We start from the raw sequence: 18,490 nt of genomic DNA, 5'->3' as shown, positions 1-18,490 counted from the left end.
TAATTCCTGATGTGTAAGTGTGAGCAGACATCTGGCAATTCCAGATTGCCACTTGCTCTTCTGCTCCTCCATCTTGAGTAGTCTTCATCAGCATCTCAGGCACATTTTACAGGCAGTGAGCACACATATGATCTTCCTCTACGGACAGTGACATTGAGCACAAGGGAGTGGAAATGTTGATGGTCATTGTACTACTTAAATCTCACACTTGTAACATGAGCCACTAGCATGCCCAGCACACTGCATATTCATCAACCAGATGGCCTTGTCTCAAATTCTTTAGGGAGTAATCCTCAATCAAATCAAGGGAAACTCCTTCAGTCAGGAGGGTTCCATGAGCTGAGTCAAGGGCACTCCAACATCAATCCAGGGGAGTGGACATAATCAGTTAGCCACTCAGGGCAGTCTGCAGATCTGAACCTCTACGGTACAGGGAGTGCGCCATGGTCAGCCCAATATGTCAGTGTAAGCAGACCAAAGAGTACAATAAATCAATGGGAAGCTCCACAGAATGATCAGCCAGGATGGCCTGTCCAGGCATCAGGCATCAAGAAGTGGACCATAGTCTATCTGCTAACGGTAAAGATGGATGGTTTATTGTGGCTATTGCTGAGGAAGGATAGTTAGGGAATTCAAGTAGTCAAGTAGGGGCGGCACGGTGGCACAGTGGTTAGCACTGCTGCCTCACAGCGCCTGAGACCCGGGTTCAATTCCCGCCTCAGGCGACTGACTGTGTGGAGTTTGCACGTTCTCCCCGTGTCTGCGTGGGTTTCCTCCGGGTGCTCCGGTTTCCTCCCACACTCCAAAGATGTGCAGGTCAGGTGAATTCGCCATACTAAATTGCCCGTAGTGTTAGGTAAGGGGCAAATGTAGGGGCATGGGTGGGTTGCGCTTCGGCGGGTCGGTGTGGACTTGTTGAGCCGAAGGGCCTGTTTCCACGCTGAAATGAAATGTAATGTAATCTAATCTAATCGTGGGGATTCCAGATGCAGACATTGTTATTGTATAACAGATAGTAGGGTCTGTGTGGGTGAGCAAAAGATGGAGCAAAAGATTTGCATTGCACATAGCATGCAAGTGTCTAACAGTCAGGGAGAATGCATTGCAAGGAGGTGGGCTTCTTGACCTTCAATGCCTAAGTGTGTGCATAATGATCATTATCATTATCATTGCCCTTTGAAAGTTCTCACATTGCACAGACTTGAAGTCCCCTGACCCACATTTTGGGCATCTTCTTTTCCACTGTAGACCTCTGAGTTACAGAATGATGCAAGGCAACTGGGGTGCTCCACAAACAGTGTATTCCAGACTCTGCCCTTCCATGTAGGTGAATCCCTAAACAGAAATATGCTCTTCAAGATAGTCCTCCCCTTCAACCCTATAGGCGTTGTACCTCCCCAAGTTCCCACACAGCCCATGGCTCTGCATTTTCTTATCTTCCCTCACACCCCCAACCATATCAAGTTGACATGCCAAGTCCGGTAGTACAATTTTCCCTCCCTGAAGCCAAGGTATTGATAACCGCCAACACCACACATCCTGCATGCTACCTGTCCCTTCCATGCTGGACTGTACCCCCTCCTTGCACACTGAGTTGCCCCCTCATCACTTCCCCCTCAACATTCCAGCCTTCTGGCTACAATGACTATAATTAGGTTCTGTAGTCACCCTTCCATAGTACTGGTTCTGATAAACACTTCACCCCTTGATTTTCAATTGACAGACTACCCAGACTAACCATGGCCCAGCCCTTGAGCAACTTAGCTGGAAAGTATAAGCCATGAGACCATACTCTTGACAATGTTGCCACTGACTGACAGGTGCCTCTCTGGACTTTGAGACATGGCCATTTGCTTGCATCATATGCAATGTGTTGGCTCTGTAGACTGCTGGAACATGGTGCAACTGTGAGATTGACATATAAATGAGCTGTACAGTAAGATGTCCACCCCCTCCACCCATAATTGCCGAGCTACATGGCATGTTATCTGGCTTTGTGTACACACTAGAAAGCAAAGCTCTGCAGCAGTTCTGTGAGCCTTTAAACTCTGTCTGAGGGAGCAAAGCGTGAAAGCGAAGATAAGGGATGCTGTGATCATCTAGGTAGGTGCAAAGTGAATGAATGCTATTGGGAATAAACTGGTGGCCCTGAGATGCACTCTGGTCCAATCCATGAGCTGTATGCCTGTCCCTGCATGCAAAATATATTTACAACAAAGTTGCTATGATAGTTATTGGCGCACCCCAAAGTGCAACATTTCAGTGCAAAAACATTAAGAATACAGATTGTTCATGTTCAATGGTGTCGTAGTGAAGTTCATATTTCTTCGATGGTTGTGTACACGAATGTGGGGTACATGCAACCACTGCTCATGGAGCATATGCTTAAATGTTGGTGCCCAGTTTCCAAGTTTGCAATGTGGAGGAGTAGGTCATGTGGTTGCCTGAGCAGACTGTCAGTCATTTGGCAGAATGCCTCATCATCAGAACTTTCCAACAAGGACAAGACATTACTTAGCTGGTGGTGAGAAGATCTCACTACCTGAGTGTTCCTTCTTGCATGCCCGATCAGTCAATGCTGCCCATCAAAACTGCTGTGGGGGAGTTGAGACTGTCACACATCTCCTGCTGTAATGTGTCTTTGCAAAGGAAGTTTGGAGAAAGATACGGTGGTTTTTGTCGAGGTTTGTCCCTAGCAGCTCCATGGCGCAGGACTCTGTGCTCTGCGGTCTGTTCCCCAGGCCACACGCAGGGACAAGCATTGACTGTGCCTTGACGACCATCAGCTTGATAAAAGACACTCTTTGGTCTGCCCGAAACTTGTTGGTCTTCCAGAACAAGGTGTTGACACCAACTGAGTGTTGCAGACTGGCACATTCCAAAGTCCAGAACTACGTATTGAGGGACACACTAAAGCCTAGGGCAGCTGCAGTAAGGTGCAATGGGGAAAGCTACAGTCTGAGGTCTTCCTGCTGAAGTTAAATGGGGATCTGTTTAATAAACAAACTCTCTGGTGCCTCAAATGCATGTACAGAGGAACCTTGATTATCTGAATATCAATTGTGTGAATATCGGATTATCTAAAGGAATCTCGAAACATTACATCAAAGATATGTTTTGAACTGATCGGGTCTTTTGTTTACAATGACTAAAAGTGAACTTAGCTTCCTGAAATGCTGCTGAGAACAGTCCTGGACATCGATGGGAGCCCAGACACCATCTCCAAATGACTGACCTCCCACCCTCTCTCCCCCTCTACACTTTCCCTGGAGTTCTACACAGAGGTGTACCCTAAACCCCCCCCTTCCTCAAACAATCTTGCCACATTGTCCTGTACAATGGAACCTGTCAATAAAACGGTGTGTGTGTGTGTGTGTACGTGCATGCTATTTGGAGATTCACCACCGAAAAGGCAGCAGAAGCAGCAGTCTTGTTGTTGGTATCCAGTCCGGCTGACCCAGAGGGGGTTGGGCGGACAGGAGTGCAGGCTGTTGGACAGGTTTGGAGGGAGGGGACAGCGTTAGACAGATTTGTGGAGTGTAGGGGAAGGGGAGGTAATGTTGGATGGGTTTGGAGGAAGGGCGAGGGGGTGGGTGCGGTGTTAGATGGGGTTGGGGGGGGCGGGGTGCAGTGTTGGGGGGGTTGTGTTGGACAGAGTTAGGGGCGGGCAGGGTGCAGGGTAGGATGGGGCTGGGGACGGATGGGGGCATCATCTATTGCATCCGCTGCACCCGATGTGGCCTCCTCTATATTGGGGAGACAGGCCGCCCACTTGCGGAACATTTCAGAGAACACCTCTGGGACACCCGGACCAACCAACCCAACCACCCCGTAGCTCAACACTTCAACTCCCCCTCCCACTCCACCAAGGACATCCAGGTCCTTGGACTCCTCCATCACCAGACCATAGCAACACAACGGTTGGAGGAAGAGCGCCTCAAGTTCCGCCTAGGAACCCTCCAACCACAAGGGATGAACTCAGATTTCTCCAGTTTCCTCATTTCGCTTCCCCCCACCTTGTCTCAGTCAAATCCCTCGAACTCAGCACCGCCTTCCTAACCTGCAATCTTCTTCCTGACCTCTCCGCCCCCACCCCACTCCGGCCTATCACCCTCACCTTGATCTCCTTCCACCTATCACATTTCCAACGCCCCTCCCCCAAGTCCCTCCTCCCTACCTTTTATCTTAGCCTCCTGGACACACTTTCCTCATTCCTGAAGAAGGGCTTATGCCCGAAACGTCGATTCTCCTGTTCCTTGGATGCTGCCTGACCTGCTGCGCTTTTCCAGCAACACATTTTCAGCTCCTCTGTAAATATAGTCTGGTTCAAGTAAGAGATGTCTTTGGGTTGTTTAGATACAGTCAATCTCCAGTGTTTGTTTGCTTCCTTGATATACTGTCGTTCAGAACCAAACTTTGTTTGTGACTAGGCAAAAGTAAGTGAAGGGCTTTTGCCCGAAACGTCGATTTTCCTGCTCCTCGGATGCTGCCTAACCTGCTGGGCTTTTCCAGCACCACTCTAATCTAGATATTGTTTGTGACTATGTGTGTGCACCTATACATATATAAAGATATTTTTATGAATAACGTATATTTTGGAATTAAATAAGAGCTGAAATCGCCAGGTACCTGCCCAGGCTTTCATATTAGGGATTCTCAGCTTCTAGTTTCTACTTGACCTATGATAAAAAAAGAACCTGTATATCAATGAAGCAAGATTCAGTGTTAGTGGATGTGATAACAAGCAATAATTCCCACTAATAAACATAACTCTCTAGTGAGAATCCTGTCTTAGTTCCTGGGATTCGAGAAGAAAATGCAACATGTGAGGAGGGCCTCACCAGGCATGTCATGTGATTCTCTCAGATTTTGCGCCATAGCTCATGTCATTCAGGTCCCGATAAGATTCCATCCTTTAACTCTGTTTCTCGTTCTAAACGTGCTGCCAGACCTGCTGAACAGATCCAGCACTTTCTGTTTTTATTTCAGATTTGCAGTATACACAGTATTTTGGTTTTATTCTGGGAAGGTTCTTTCATTCTTTGATTTTCTTTTTTAATAGTTGATATTATACTCAAGTCATATTTCTACATTAGACCATTGCAGTGAAAACAACATTTGGGTGTATTGCTTTGTATTCCAAAACTGCTGTACTAGAACAACAGGGGCCACAACTTCAGATCTATTGACAGTCTTGAGGCCTTCAGAAACCTGTGTGATAGAACGTTTAAGGTCCAGGACTACATGCTGAGGGACACACTGAAGCTTAGGGCGACTGCTGCCATGTTAAGTGAGGAAAGACCACTGTCTGAGGTCTTCCTGCTGAAGTTAAATAGAGGTCTGTTCAACTATCAAACTCTTTCCAATCAATCGCTCTTCAAGGATATCGCGGATCTGAGTTAAGGATTTCCATACCAAGAATCAAACTGATGGATCTTTTTTAAAACAGCCATCATTCAATCTTCTCATGAGACTATTCTTTTCTCTTAGAAAATGGAAGGGTGCTTTCAACAAAACATATTTCTCCTTAAGACTACCCACCCGCTCACAGGGCTTTTTATCATGAAACATTTATTCTAAATACCCTCCCATTTGTCTTAAGCAATAAGAATGAGCTGCTCAATTTTGGCCACAGTAATGAATACAAGCAAAATATCAGTCTCTTGGTTTGATCAGCAACATGAGATACCATCCAACAATCCCAAGGAAACTTGTCTTAGTGCTTTTTCCATGCTTCTGTAAAGAAACTAACAGCCTGATTTATGTACAGCCAGAGGTGTTAAGGTTAGGCAACTAACTTTCCAGAGACAGAAAAGCTCAGATTTAGCTCATCGGTATATTGTGTAAGTTACAACAGGTTCTTTAGTCTTCAGGGTAAATCTGTCAATACTATCCGAAATTCACTGAGGCACCCAATGTCAAATTGCATCTAAACAATATGTAAAAGCTGCTGGTAACCTCTATGACATCATCATTCTGATTAATGCATTCATAACTGATCATTTTACACGCAAATCCATCAGCTTGATAAACTGGTTGTGATAGCTTATGTAGTCACGAGCAATTCAAGTTCATCCATTCTAATAAAGCATTATATTTCTTATTATTATTAGGGGACCACACTTTTTGTTCAATTTTTAGGGACTATAAACCATAACGGAGGCTATATTGCAATATAGCTAAAATACTAGGACAGAATTGTAACTTGAAAATAAAATGTTACATATTTTTGGCTACTCCAGACAATGTTGCTTTTTGAAGCACTGAAGGAGGGAATTTGAGACAAGCAACACCAATTTCTTTTGAATTAAGATAATTCTGCCTGATGACAGCCTTCAGATTGGCTAAATTTAAGAGTTTTACAAAGTTGTAAATGCCTGGGCAGCAGAGACAGGAAAAACATCCAGAGCCGCAAATTGAAAGCATTTATCTCTTCCTCTTTGTTCATGTGGACAAAAAGACAGTAAAGCCAACAAACCTAGAACAAAGAATTCTAACAAGAAAAGATCTAGATCCATGGGATCAATTATTGAAATAAAGAAAGCTTTACAGATGACAGTATAACCCATTCTTGAAATATGAACTTTTGATCTTCACAATTTTCTACATTCTTTTTCCATTCATGGTTCCATTTTTTGTCAACCATTTGTCATTTGTTTATCTTAATCATGAATGACTCTATGTCGTTAGGTGTTTTTGAAACAGTATAGTTCAAATGCAGAGTAATAGATTAGGAAATCTTTCTTTTCTCTGCATTTTGTTAAAATTAAGTGTGTTTCAATAAATAGAAGTAGTTTCTGTTAAAAATGAATCTGGTTGGATTTTTTTTCTTGAATAGCAGTCATTCAGGCAAATTAGTCACTTTGGTGTCAAATTAGGACTTTGTGCATTTTGGATTATGAAACAGTAAGGCATGATTATTGGCACGTCAGTTCATCTGTAACAACTAGCCATATTTATACTTGTGATAGTGGTGATACTGTGTGTTGTACAAATACAATTACTTCAGCACTTCATTTTCTTTTAACTCCAAGCCAAATTTACTCCCTCTGAGAAAGGATTTCTCTGCATTCTGCTCACTCAAGGTTAGCATACCTGACTTGCAGCTTTCCTCTAACTTTTGTTCTCAGCAAGAGATACCCCACATTAGAAGCAAAGCCTCTGAAGATTATTAGTAATAGTGGTCATGCTTTAAAAAGAAATTGATAATGATTCACACAATGAAGCTAAATAAACCCTTTGCTCCAATGAAACATTTTACAATGCTAAACAAAATGCTGAACAATGGAAATTCTATAAGTCAAAGCCATGTCTTAATGCAAGATGATATGATCAGATCTCTGATAGAAACCCTCCAGTTGTCCATACATGCACAAATCAAGAGTTGTATTTATACCTTCAGCCTTTACAGGGCTAAAGGAGCAGTTATCAAGCAGCATAGATACTGAGTTCAGATCATCAGACATAGTGGTACCTTACCTCCTTGAACAAATTTATGGAGGGCACAGTCAGATGGTCCCACAAGGTGAATCAGACTAGATTGGCTGTATCCTACAGTATATGGCTCTGTAATAGAAGACAGTAACAGAAAAATACTTGATCATTGAAACTGCAACAGAAATACACTCTTTATAAGTTTGAGCAAAATTGGATTATTTGGTCAATCAGCAAGGTGACCTCCAATTCACTTTACACCAACAGTGCCATCATATTCACAATCTGCTTGTCAATTCATCAACTGAAGACACTCTTCAGTGCAGTACTATCCTCATGCAGAGAAATGGAATTAAATGCAACAAATTTCATTTATGTAGCACCTTCAACAAAATGAAATATATTTCACAAGTGTTTAAGTCAGACAAAAGTTGAAAAAATTAAAGATATTTGGTTACAGGTTGGGTACATCGTATCTGTGTTCTGGTCAGCTGTACACTGGCACTCTTATTCCATTTCTCGGCTTTTTCCCAGGTTGTTTATTAAATGGACAGACTTTAAAAAAGATATCACTTAAATTGTCTGAATTCCTCAGCTTTAGTAGTCATTAGTTGTTGAAATATTCCAAGTTTCTTTGAGATAAAAATATTACTTTTAACCATTATTTCAAGCATCCAATACCAATTCTAAATTTATACACTTGTTATGAATTCATTTACTGGTGGTATAAACTTTCCATATTTTTGCCTTTGTGTTTCTGTATCACTTTGTATCAAAACACCAGTATAAATACAGAATTCTTCCAACTCTCAAATGCCTGTTATTGAGGAAGTAATTCTCAAATCTGTCATCTCAAGGGAGACCTCGTGGAACTGATCAATCTTCCATCTATTGTACAACTTGTCTGATTTTGTCCTATTAAAATGAACAGGATGGAAATCAAGGTAACTTCTGACCAAAATAATGAATCATCCATTCCAAAGGGTAGTAAGGTTAAAGATTAGGGCTCTATTGCTGTGTTTCACTGTCACACCCATTTTAAATTCATATCAAAACAAATGACTGAATGAGTAAATGTACTGACCAGTGAGATATTGAATCAAAAGGCCAGACAGGGATAAGATTGCAGTTGTGCGAGTTGACATTTGGCAAGATAGCATCCCAATTACGTTCAACTGATTTAAATTGGAATTGGTTAAAATCAGCTGCGTCTACTCTGCTTAGCTCAACAGTGAAGTGCATTTGTGTAGAAGTCAAATGAGGACATCTAGTTCAATTATAACATTCACAATTGAAATTCCTGGCAATAATTAATGTCTCGCCTCAGGATATGAAGCATGGTCAATTGGGCAAAGTACCAACTGGCTATCAGCATAGTGCCATACTTTGAGAATCAGAGTTTTCTGAAGAGAATGGAATTTGCAAACAAAAATTCACATGAAGACCTTCCTCTATTGTGGAACTGCTCATTCAAATGTCTAGTTAGTCAGGATAGTGCAGTTTCACAAATTCCAAAACTAATGAATTGGATAAGACATAGACTCAAATGTAATTTCTCCTCAACACACAATAAAACCGTTGTTGTGGTTCTGTTCGCCGAGCTGGGAATTTGTGTTGCAGACGTTTCGTCCCCTGTCTAGGTGACATCCTCAGTGCTTGGGAGCCTCCTGTGAAGCGCTTCTGTGATGTTTCCTCCGGCATTTATAGTGGTTTGTCTCTGCTGCTTCCGGTTGTCAGTTCCAGCTGTCCGCTGCAGTGGCCAGTATGTTGGGTCCAGGTTGATGTGTTTGTTGATAGAACCTGTGGATGAGTGCCATGCATCTAGGAATTCCCTGGCTGTTCTCTGTTTGGCTTGTCCTATAATAGTAGTGTTGTCCCAGTCGAACACAATAAAGCCCTTTTGTTTTAACCAGCCAGGATAAAGATCTTTACCCATTTGTTTTGCGTGTGGATCACATGTTACATCAGGATATAAGATTTCCTTTGCGACACAGATTTTAATGATTTTTCAAATTTTGTTGAATTTTGCAACAGGCAATATTAAAATACACCAAACTGCTTCACGGCAGAACAATCAATAAAATGAGTGTCAAAGCAGGGATTAAGAAAGGTGACCATAAGCTTGCACAACATAACTGAACCAAGCATAGACAGTTCCAAAGATCTGGACAATGGAAAACGGGATGGTTTGATTAACTGTCTCAGCTGCTGAAGATAGATCATGGAAGACAAGGATAAGCGACATAGCCACAGTCATAAAATCCCATGTTTTGGTGTAATGGCAGAAGTAGAAAGCTGTCTGTAGAATTCAAACTAGGAGTTGAGGGCAAGTTGGATACATATTTGGAAGTGAGAACCCATTTAAGGGTTTATGAGGCAAGGGTGATAGTGTGCTTTTAGGGAGGAGGCTGTAAGATTATGGTTGCTTTAAAAGAGGAGGAAACCACTTACAATGTCAACTTACAAGGGAACTGAAAAGGACAATTGGGTGGTCAGTAGTTAAGGGGAAATGAGGTGGATTTCATGGGGAAGACAAGTTCAGAAAGGGCAACAAAAGAAATCAGAGATACTAGAAGGCAGTATAGAGTTGTGACAGAAGAGATATTTGGCTTGGCAGTCAAGGTGTGGGAATGGTAGCAGAGGCTGTGGAGGGGGCTGAGACAGCACTCAGTGCACTCTTCATTCAATTGTTATTGTTAAAAGTCCATGACTTGCATGGAAGTGAGGGAAAGAATATGTAAATACAGCAGGCTGGGCATATTCCTTAATTTACATGCATTTATTTTTTATGCTCACAATTTATAATTTCAATTATCCAGTTATCCAGTTCCTGCTAATTTAAGTTTCTTCTAAGAAACAACCATCAAACATATCTAACAGAAAAAGGAATGTGGCTCACAAACACACAGTTTGAGATAAACTGGGTAGCAAATAGGTATAATTTCTTCAATTTTGTTTTGATTAATTTTCATTGCCCTTCTTTATCATTTACTATCAATCAGCACCTGTCCTATCCAGTTCTGCCACAAGTTGGGAGCATACTGAGATTTAAAATGCTAATGCTGTTAACTATCAATCTTCTTTATGAGAAAATCAAATTTGAATTTACATGTAAGACTGTTTCTTTTAATAGGTTTTAAGTGAAATTAAATTATCTTTTACAATATTTGCAATAGCTCTAAACGCCTAACCTTGTCCCAAACTAAGTAAAATTCCAGATAGTTAAAAGCAAAAATAAAAACAGACAAATTAATTTAGGTAAACACCATAAGTGAGTGTATTGCATTTCTTGTAAATAAGAGTTCCCATAGTGACGTCACCTATAAATAGTTGATTATGGCCTGAAGTGTTCGAATATTATCTAAAAGGATTTGATATGAAAAGTGAACTACTGAATCCATTCAGAGTGTGTATTATTACAATGATCTTCTTCAGACTTAAATCACCCTCACTTGATTCAGAGTCGAATCGAACAACAAAAGCAAAATGTTGCAGTAAATCAGAGAAAGAAACTGACTTAATGTTTCAAGTTCAATATGTCTCTTCCTCAAGGCAGGAAACCTATTTAAAGTCTAGTAATACTTGATGTTGGATGCTCAAAAAAAAGGTTAGCCTGGCTTCATGGGCTACTCATGTTCACTCATGGAGTTCTGTGGGTCTAACATAAGTTAACAAACCATGCATACATTTGTGGATCTGGCAATTCAAATCTGCAGCACTGTGACTGGTGGATTTAGCATTTAAATATGCCAATGAGACAGTAGTCCTTTCCATCTTACCAGAGCCAAGATTCAAAACAATTCAGATGATTAGCAGAATGAATGGAGTTTTAGGCAATTAAAAACTGAAGCTTCAGGGGCTAATCCTGCATAGGCTGGATAACCAGAGTTCCAGTGTCTGTTCTGAAGTGTGGAAACCACTGGCTTTTTTTCCTTGTTGTCTGAGATCGTTGGGTCAAAATGGGGATGGACCTTTACTGTGACTGCATTCAGATGAGGAGTAAAATGAAAATAAAATGAGCCAACTCTTCCAGGAATTATGATCTACAAGCCACTGTGTATCAAGAGTAGAGAACAATTTAGCACAAAATGTCATCATGATCAGAGGCCATAAAGATAGCTTACACGTTTTATAAAATGTCTACTAGAATACATTATGGATACACTATTCTAATAGAATAAAGTACCATCAGCCATATGACAGAGGGTCTCTCATACTCATAGAATCATAGAATCCCTACAGTATGGAAACAGGCTCTTCAGCCCAACAAGTCCACACTGATCCTCCAAAGAGTATCCCACCTAAACCCATTTCCCTATCCTATTACTCTACATTTACCCCTGACTGATGCACCACACTGACACATCCCTGAAGTCTATGGCCAATTTAGCATGGCCAATTCACCTGCATATCTTTGGACTGTGGGAGGCATCTGGAGCACATCAAGAACACCCACACAGACAGTCACCCGAGACGGGATTGGAACTGTGAGGTAGCAGTGCTAATCATTGAGCCACCCTGCTGCCCCATACTATGAGAAAATACGTAATTCACAAAAAAAAAACAAACAAAATGTTTCCAACTACATAAGTTGTACAAAAAAAGCGTTGGGCACAAAGCATGTTGTAAGTGGAAACTCACATTGTTCACTTGGGAATTGCAAATATGCGTTGTTCCATTCTTCACAATAATGTTAGGAGACTGATTATTATTTGACCAGTGGCTTACCAACATTTAAAATTAAGTAGTGTCAAGCCCATATAGGTCTTTGGAGGATCTCATTAGTGTGTCAAACTATCCCATATTCTTGGAATCAATTGCAAAGTTGTTATTTCTATAATGTTGAAGTATTCCGATGCATTCCTCTGCCTCCAGGTATTAATTTCTCTGTACTCTGTCCACTGGGACTATATATCAGTTATTCTCTGGGACTACACATTATTGTATACAACAGGGCAAATGGTGAGAACATTCAGTGTTCTGCTAATTGTACTCCTAATCATCTGCCAGGTGTGTAGAAAATTCAAGAATGACTCTCCTACTTTGCACAACCTAACCGGTAGTTCTTTATGTTAATTCTTTCAATAGTGGTGGTGTCCTTTACACATCCTTGGCCCTTCACCTTCGTTTCTCAATAAGAACTGCTACTGTTCCTACAGGAGAACCAATACTTTCCATTCACTGTTGTACTGATATCAGCCCAATGGTCAAACATTCCTTGGTGGCTTCCATTACTGCTATAGTTCCTTGCATAGGTAACAGCAATAACACAGAACATCAAAATTCTGAACGCCCTATGTTTTGTGGAGAAAAATTGTATATATATTTTTTATAATTTCTCATTCAAAATATGCAGCAATATTCACATACAAGATTGGTCCAAGGTCTTGAAACTTGAGAAGTAAACTGTCGATTAGCAGTAATTGTACAAGGGAGATTCAAAGAACTGTTAACAGTAGAATGAGGCAAAGCTTACCTTTAGATTGTCGGTCTGCCAGGGGATACAATAAAAAGGAAAAAAGCAAACTAAAGTTAATGTAGTTCAAGGGAAATGAATCCTTTATGTGGTATTATCTTTTATACTAGCTAGAAATTAAAAATATTTCACTTCCATGAATAAAACATTCTTTATATTTTGAACTAATTTAAATTAACTGTAAATGTGGTAGAAAGGTCTCTGTAGTTTGCATGTCCTCCTGTGTTCCAGTGGACTATAGTACAAAGAAATAAGAAATAAGTGGCTAGAAAATATCAAAAAATAATGAATGAATGTTTAACATATGCACATGGCATTCCTCTGCCAAATTAACAATGGGTTAATTTGCTAAAGCAATAAATAGCAAGAATACACAAAACAAACAGGAAATTTGGCCCAAACAATTCACATTGCCATTTATAGTTCTACTTATATTATCTGTTGTATCTTCAATAAACTTAGCATTTATAGAGTCATAGAGATGTCCAGCATGGAAAAGGACCTTTCAGTCCAACTCGTCCATGCCCGACCCAATCTAGTCCCATCTGCCAGCACCTGGCTCATATCCCTCCAAACCCTTCCTAATCATATACCCATCCAGATGACTTTTAAATGTTGCAATTGTATCAGCCTCCACCACTTCCTCTGGCAGCTCATTCCACACACGTACACTCTCTGCATGAAAAAGTTGCCCCTTAGGTCTCTCTTATATCTTTCCTCTCTCACCCTAAACCTATGCCCCCTAGTTCTGGACTCCCCCAACCCCAGGAAAAGACTTTGTCTACTTATCCTATCCATGCCCCTCATGATTTTATAAACCTCTGTAAGGTCACCTCTCAGCCTCCAAAGCTCCAGGAAAACAGTCCCAGCCTTTTCAACCTCTCCCTATAGCTCAAATCCTCCAACCCTGGCAACATCCTTGTAAATCTTTTCTGAACCCTTTCAAGTTTCACAACATCTTTTCGACAGGAAGGAGACCAGAATTGCACACAATATTCCAACAGTGGTCTAACCAATGTCCTGTACAGCCACAACATGACATCCCAATTCCTGTATTCAATACTCTGACCAATAAAGGAAAGCATTCCAAACGCCTTCTTCACTATCCTATCTGCCTGCAACTTCACTTTCAAGGAGCCATGAACCTGCACTCCAGTGTCTCTTTGTTCAGCAACACTCCCAAGGACCTTACCATTAAGTATATAAGTCCTGCAAAGATTTGCTTTCCCAAAATGCAGCACCTCACATTTATCTAAATTAAACTCCATTTGCCACTTCTCATAATTCCTTTCTTGATGGGAGATGGACATTTCCTTAATGTATCCACTGTTTTGTCTCGCTACTTCTTTAAGTTTCCCTGTAAGTTGTTCCTCTCTTCCAACATATTAGCCAACTCTATTAGCTGGATGCCAATTGCTGATATAAATAATAGCAACTGGCCATCAAATTAATTCACGTTACTGAATTCATGACAATACTGAAACACACCTGTTATGGCATTATATAAATTCAAGTCTTTTCTTTTTCTGAGAGAGGGAGAAAATAAAATTGGGAGCTGAGAGGGAAGAGGAAGTCTTGTGAATACACACACATATTTCCCAAGTCTGTGATTTTCATTTTTCCTTGTTTCTATTCACCAAGGGTTGATTTTCCAAGTTCACATGCTTAAAAGGAGCTACACTGAATGGAAAATTATGGACAGCATATCCATGTCCAACAAGGCACTCCTCAGCAGCACAAGCACCAAAAATCAACCTCTAGAATCTCTCTCAGATTTAGTTCTATCTAGATTTTCCTCTTCTCTCTGACACGTTTGACAGCAAAATAAAGGCAATTTTTAAGCGCAAAATAAATACTGCTGGTGTAAATAAGTTAAAAACTACTTAGTATACTTCAGATGCAAGTATACTTTGGAATATTAAAATCTGTAAGGAAATTAGTCAATTTGTAGCTGCTGCAGTCCAAAACAAAGAGAGTATAAAATAGCATTGGTAAATGACATTTACAAATAACAGCCGCATGTACACAAACCTGGACACTCTCGATGCCCAATGTAAAGAGGTTTCAGTGAGTTTTACGTTTCATTCAGGAACACAATAGGGTCACAGCTCGTATAGCTCGTATAGTTTGGAAATTACGCAATATGATATTGTCAGGCTAACATTTGTATCAAATCCTCACGCCATCTATTTTATTGGAGGCATTATCGTATGTATAATAAATGAGTAGTGTCTTTGTTAAAATCGTGAACAGAAGAATTTAATGTAAACACGTGTTCGCAAACAATATTGCACAGGGAAATTTCAATGTACTTAATACCAGATCACATTACAGCTAACTTGTAGAAATGGATTTTGTTTAGGGTAAGCTACAATGGCCTCATAATTTGTGAAGTCATACTTTTGCCTTCTCGTGCTTCCAAAACTTTCTAAACCTTCCATGAATTCCAAAATAGTTCTATAATTGTTGGCTATGATACACTCAACACAGAACAGATCACAGTGACCTGCCTTACAATGATGTATCACAGATAAAGTCTGCATGGAATAAGAGGACATGGTATGCTCTTGAGAAACTGGCCTTTGCCAGCTTTAGGCCTGAAGAACTGGAGCCTTTCAAGAAAGTTCAAGAAGCCTACAAGCATTTCCAGATACCATGTAGGAGTGAGCACTAAATGTTGCCATGCCAAAGTCACTCTTAACAAATCTGTGACCAAATTTTAAAAGTTCTGATGCCTTTTTGACTCAATGTGGACAGGGTTGGGCAAGGTCGAAAATCAAACCATACTACGTTATAATCCAACAGGTTTATTTGAAATTATAAGCTTTCGGAGCTCTTCTCCTTCCTCAGGCATGGTATGATAGGAAGGTATAAGACACAGTATTTATAAGCAAAAAGTTAACAAGTTTAAAATTAGCTGCCCTTGTTGAAACCTTTAATCAGTTAGGAGATGGACTGCTGATTAAAATGAAAAGTCCAGATTCCTTTCAAGTCTTTGTCCCTAGATAATTAAGGATTTTATCAATATACTAGGGGTGATATATCAGGTGAGACAACGCACTTTAGGTGTGAGATCCCACTTTGAATCTATGTTTTAATTTGAGGTCTGGTTTTATTGATTTTTTTTTATCAAAAAAAAACGGACCTTAGCTTTAAACATAACTAAATGTTATGGGACCTCACACCTGAAGTGCATTGTCTGACCTGAGATATCACCCCATGTACATTGATAAAACCTTTAGTTATCTAGGGACAAAGACTTGAAAGGAATCTAGATTTTGCATTTTAATCAGGAATCTACCTCCTAATTGATTAAAGGATTCAAGAAGGGCAGCTAGTTTTAAAGTTGTTAACATTTTGCTCTCAATATTGTGTCTTATACCTCCTTATCTTACCATGCCTGAGGAAGGAACAGAGTTCCGAAAGCTTGTAATTTCAAATAAATCTGTTGGACTATAACATGGTGTTGTTCACTTTTTGACTAGAGTCATATATGCCATACAAAGGCATTGCTAAACCACAAGTATTTCACAGTATAAAGCAGCAAATAACTCAAACTATTCCAGACTCGAAATAGCAGTGGAGCAAAAAGTACAATTAACTGAAAACAAGGCAGTAGAATGCTTAGAAATCTCATGAGGATACATAAGAAGATTAAAGAGTGATCTAATTGAGGTGTTTAAGATGATTAAATGAATTGATAGAATAGATATAAATAAACTATTTCCTCTAGTGGGAGAGCCCAGAACAAAGGGGCATAACCTTAAAATTTGAGTGAGTTCATTATGGTTGATTTCAGGAAGTACTTGATCACACAAAGGATAGTGGAAATCTGGAACTCTGCCAAAATAAAAGTTGCTGTATTTAGGACAACTGAAAATTTCAAAAACTGAGATTAATAGAACTTTGTTAGGGAAAATATCAAAGGTTATGGAACCAAGGCAGGCAGATGGAATTAAGTCTCAAATTAACCATGATTTAATTAAATGGTGCAACAGGCTCAAGAAGTTGACTGGACTGATCCTGCTCCTATATCTGAAGACAAAGGCAAAGCCCAGACGGCAACTTAAAAAACATATCACTGAAACTCACCGTAGAGGTGGGAAAATCAGCTACGTTAATATTCTTGATCACTATCCAGTAGTTATTGTTATATAGTGAAGACATCCATGCTGTCAGGAGAGGAAAGAAATTGGAACTATGTACCTAGTAACCCAATTTAATATTTTAAAAAATCACCAAGACAATCACTGTGTATCTAGTTAGATTGTGGTTTTGTACTTAATGATATAACTAGATTATCATCATACTGTACAGCAATCTCTCTGCCCCTGCATGCATACTGTAGTTTCTCAAAATCATTCATTTGGCAGCAGTTTTCCCCACGTGCCCTCTCAAAAATAGACCTACAGCTTTCAAACAAAACACAGCAGATAAGCCATCTAATCAACTTGCTAAAATTTCTGGTAATTATGTTTATAATTGGTTGTGTTCTGAGTTCCTTCTACTTTTTTCGTTTTCTTTCAATAACACACTACAGGTGCAAATAGTTTTAATTCTTTAGGAGAAAGTTATTTCAAACCCTTAACATGCTTTGCATTGTTAATTCGTTAATTGGAAAATATGGGTGATTTACTGGTGATGATTAATAGATGAGAAAATGTCAGGGTAATTTGGTGATGGTGAAAAAAGGTGCACTTCCGGATATAAAAAGGAAAAAAAAAGTGAGTTCATCGAGCTCTTCTGACACAGTGGTAGTGTTCCTACCTCTGAGCCAGGCGATCCGTATTCAAGTCCCACCTGCTCCAGAGGTGTGCCATAACATCACTGAACAGGGTGGATTAGAAAATATATCTGCCTCAGCTCTCAGTGCTCTTGCAGCATTGTAAAAAATGAAGAAAAATCTAGTTTAACCACCTCTAACTCTATTTTGTTTTAATCCCCTCCCACTTCCCTCGCTTTCCCTCACCTTTGGTGTCTGCACTGTCCTTATTGGGTTTTGCATATTAATTAATCAGTTGGAAAACATGGGTGAGTTACTGGTGGTGGTTATTAGATGAAAAAAAGTACAATGGATGATTTGAATTCTGGAATAAAAACATTCATTTGTGTGTAAGAGCATTTCTGGACATATTTTTAAAAATGAAAAAAGAGATAAATGAACAAAAAAAAACAGATGAAAAATATCATTGGTGATTTAATGGCGGGAATAAAGCCGTTCAGTTGTGTGTGATAACACTTACGGAGATAAGGAAAAAGAAAAAGAAGGTTAGTTCAAGGACACTGAGTATTGGGAATGATGTGTAACTACATCAATGTCAGGTCATACTTCAACCATGTCACTTTATTGATTAAATTTAAATGATTAAATGGAAGCTTCTAAAGGGGAATCCTTGAACTACAATTCTTGAACTATCTTAGAAAAGCAAATGAAATACTGAAGTCTGTCCTCCAACGAAAAGAATTCACCAGGCATTTTATGACTGGTCTCATTTTCTATTTTATCATGCTTAGGAATATTTGAAGATGAGTTATTTAATTTGAATGCTACCTATTTAAGTTCCTCATTGTTTAAAGTAA

General features: G+C 39.8%; 1 protein-coding gene and 1 long non-coding RNA gene across 7 annotated transcripts in view; one reads left to right on the top strand and one right to left on the bottom strand.

Annotated features, from left to right (window-relative positions):
• The window catches only part of acot7 (acyl-CoA thioesterase 7), a 284,291-nt gene that overhangs the window by 167,885 nt on the left and 97,916 nt on the right, over window positions 1-18,490 (bottom strand). For 4 of the 6 annotated variants that reach the window (XM_087980339.1, XM_043676080.2, XM_087980341.1 and 1 more), the window contains 2 exons: window positions 12,911-12,925; window positions 7,480-7,566 (listed from right to left, as the gene is read on the bottom strand). In XM_087980339.1, the coding sequence (XP_087836465.1) occupies window positions 7,480-7,566; window positions 12,911-12,925 (102 nt within the window). The remainder of the gene's footprint in view (window positions 1-7,479; window positions 7,567-12,910; window positions 12,926-18,490) is intronic. The other 2 variants (XM_087980340.1, XM_043676081.2) reach the window with 1 other exon arrangement.
• LOC148139765 (uncharacterized) overlaps window positions 1-18,490 on the top strand; it is a 31,981-nt gene that overhangs the window by 4,703 nt on the left and 8,788 nt on the right. The window lies entirely within an intron of this gene.

The sequence above is a fragment of the Chiloscyllium plagiosum genome, unplaced genomic scaffold, assembly GCF_037043375.1.
Source record: "Chiloscyllium plagiosum isolate Xiang-an unplaced genomic scaffold, Cpla_swu_hap1 HiC_scaffold_37, whole genome shotgun sequence".
Classification (NCBI taxonomy): Eukaryota; Metazoa; Chordata; class Chondrichthyes; order Orectolobiformes; family Hemiscylliidae; genus Chiloscyllium; species Chiloscyllium plagiosum.
The sequence above is the reverse complement of the archived record's forward strand: the minus strand, read 5'-3'. Positions and strand labels throughout refer to the sequence as shown.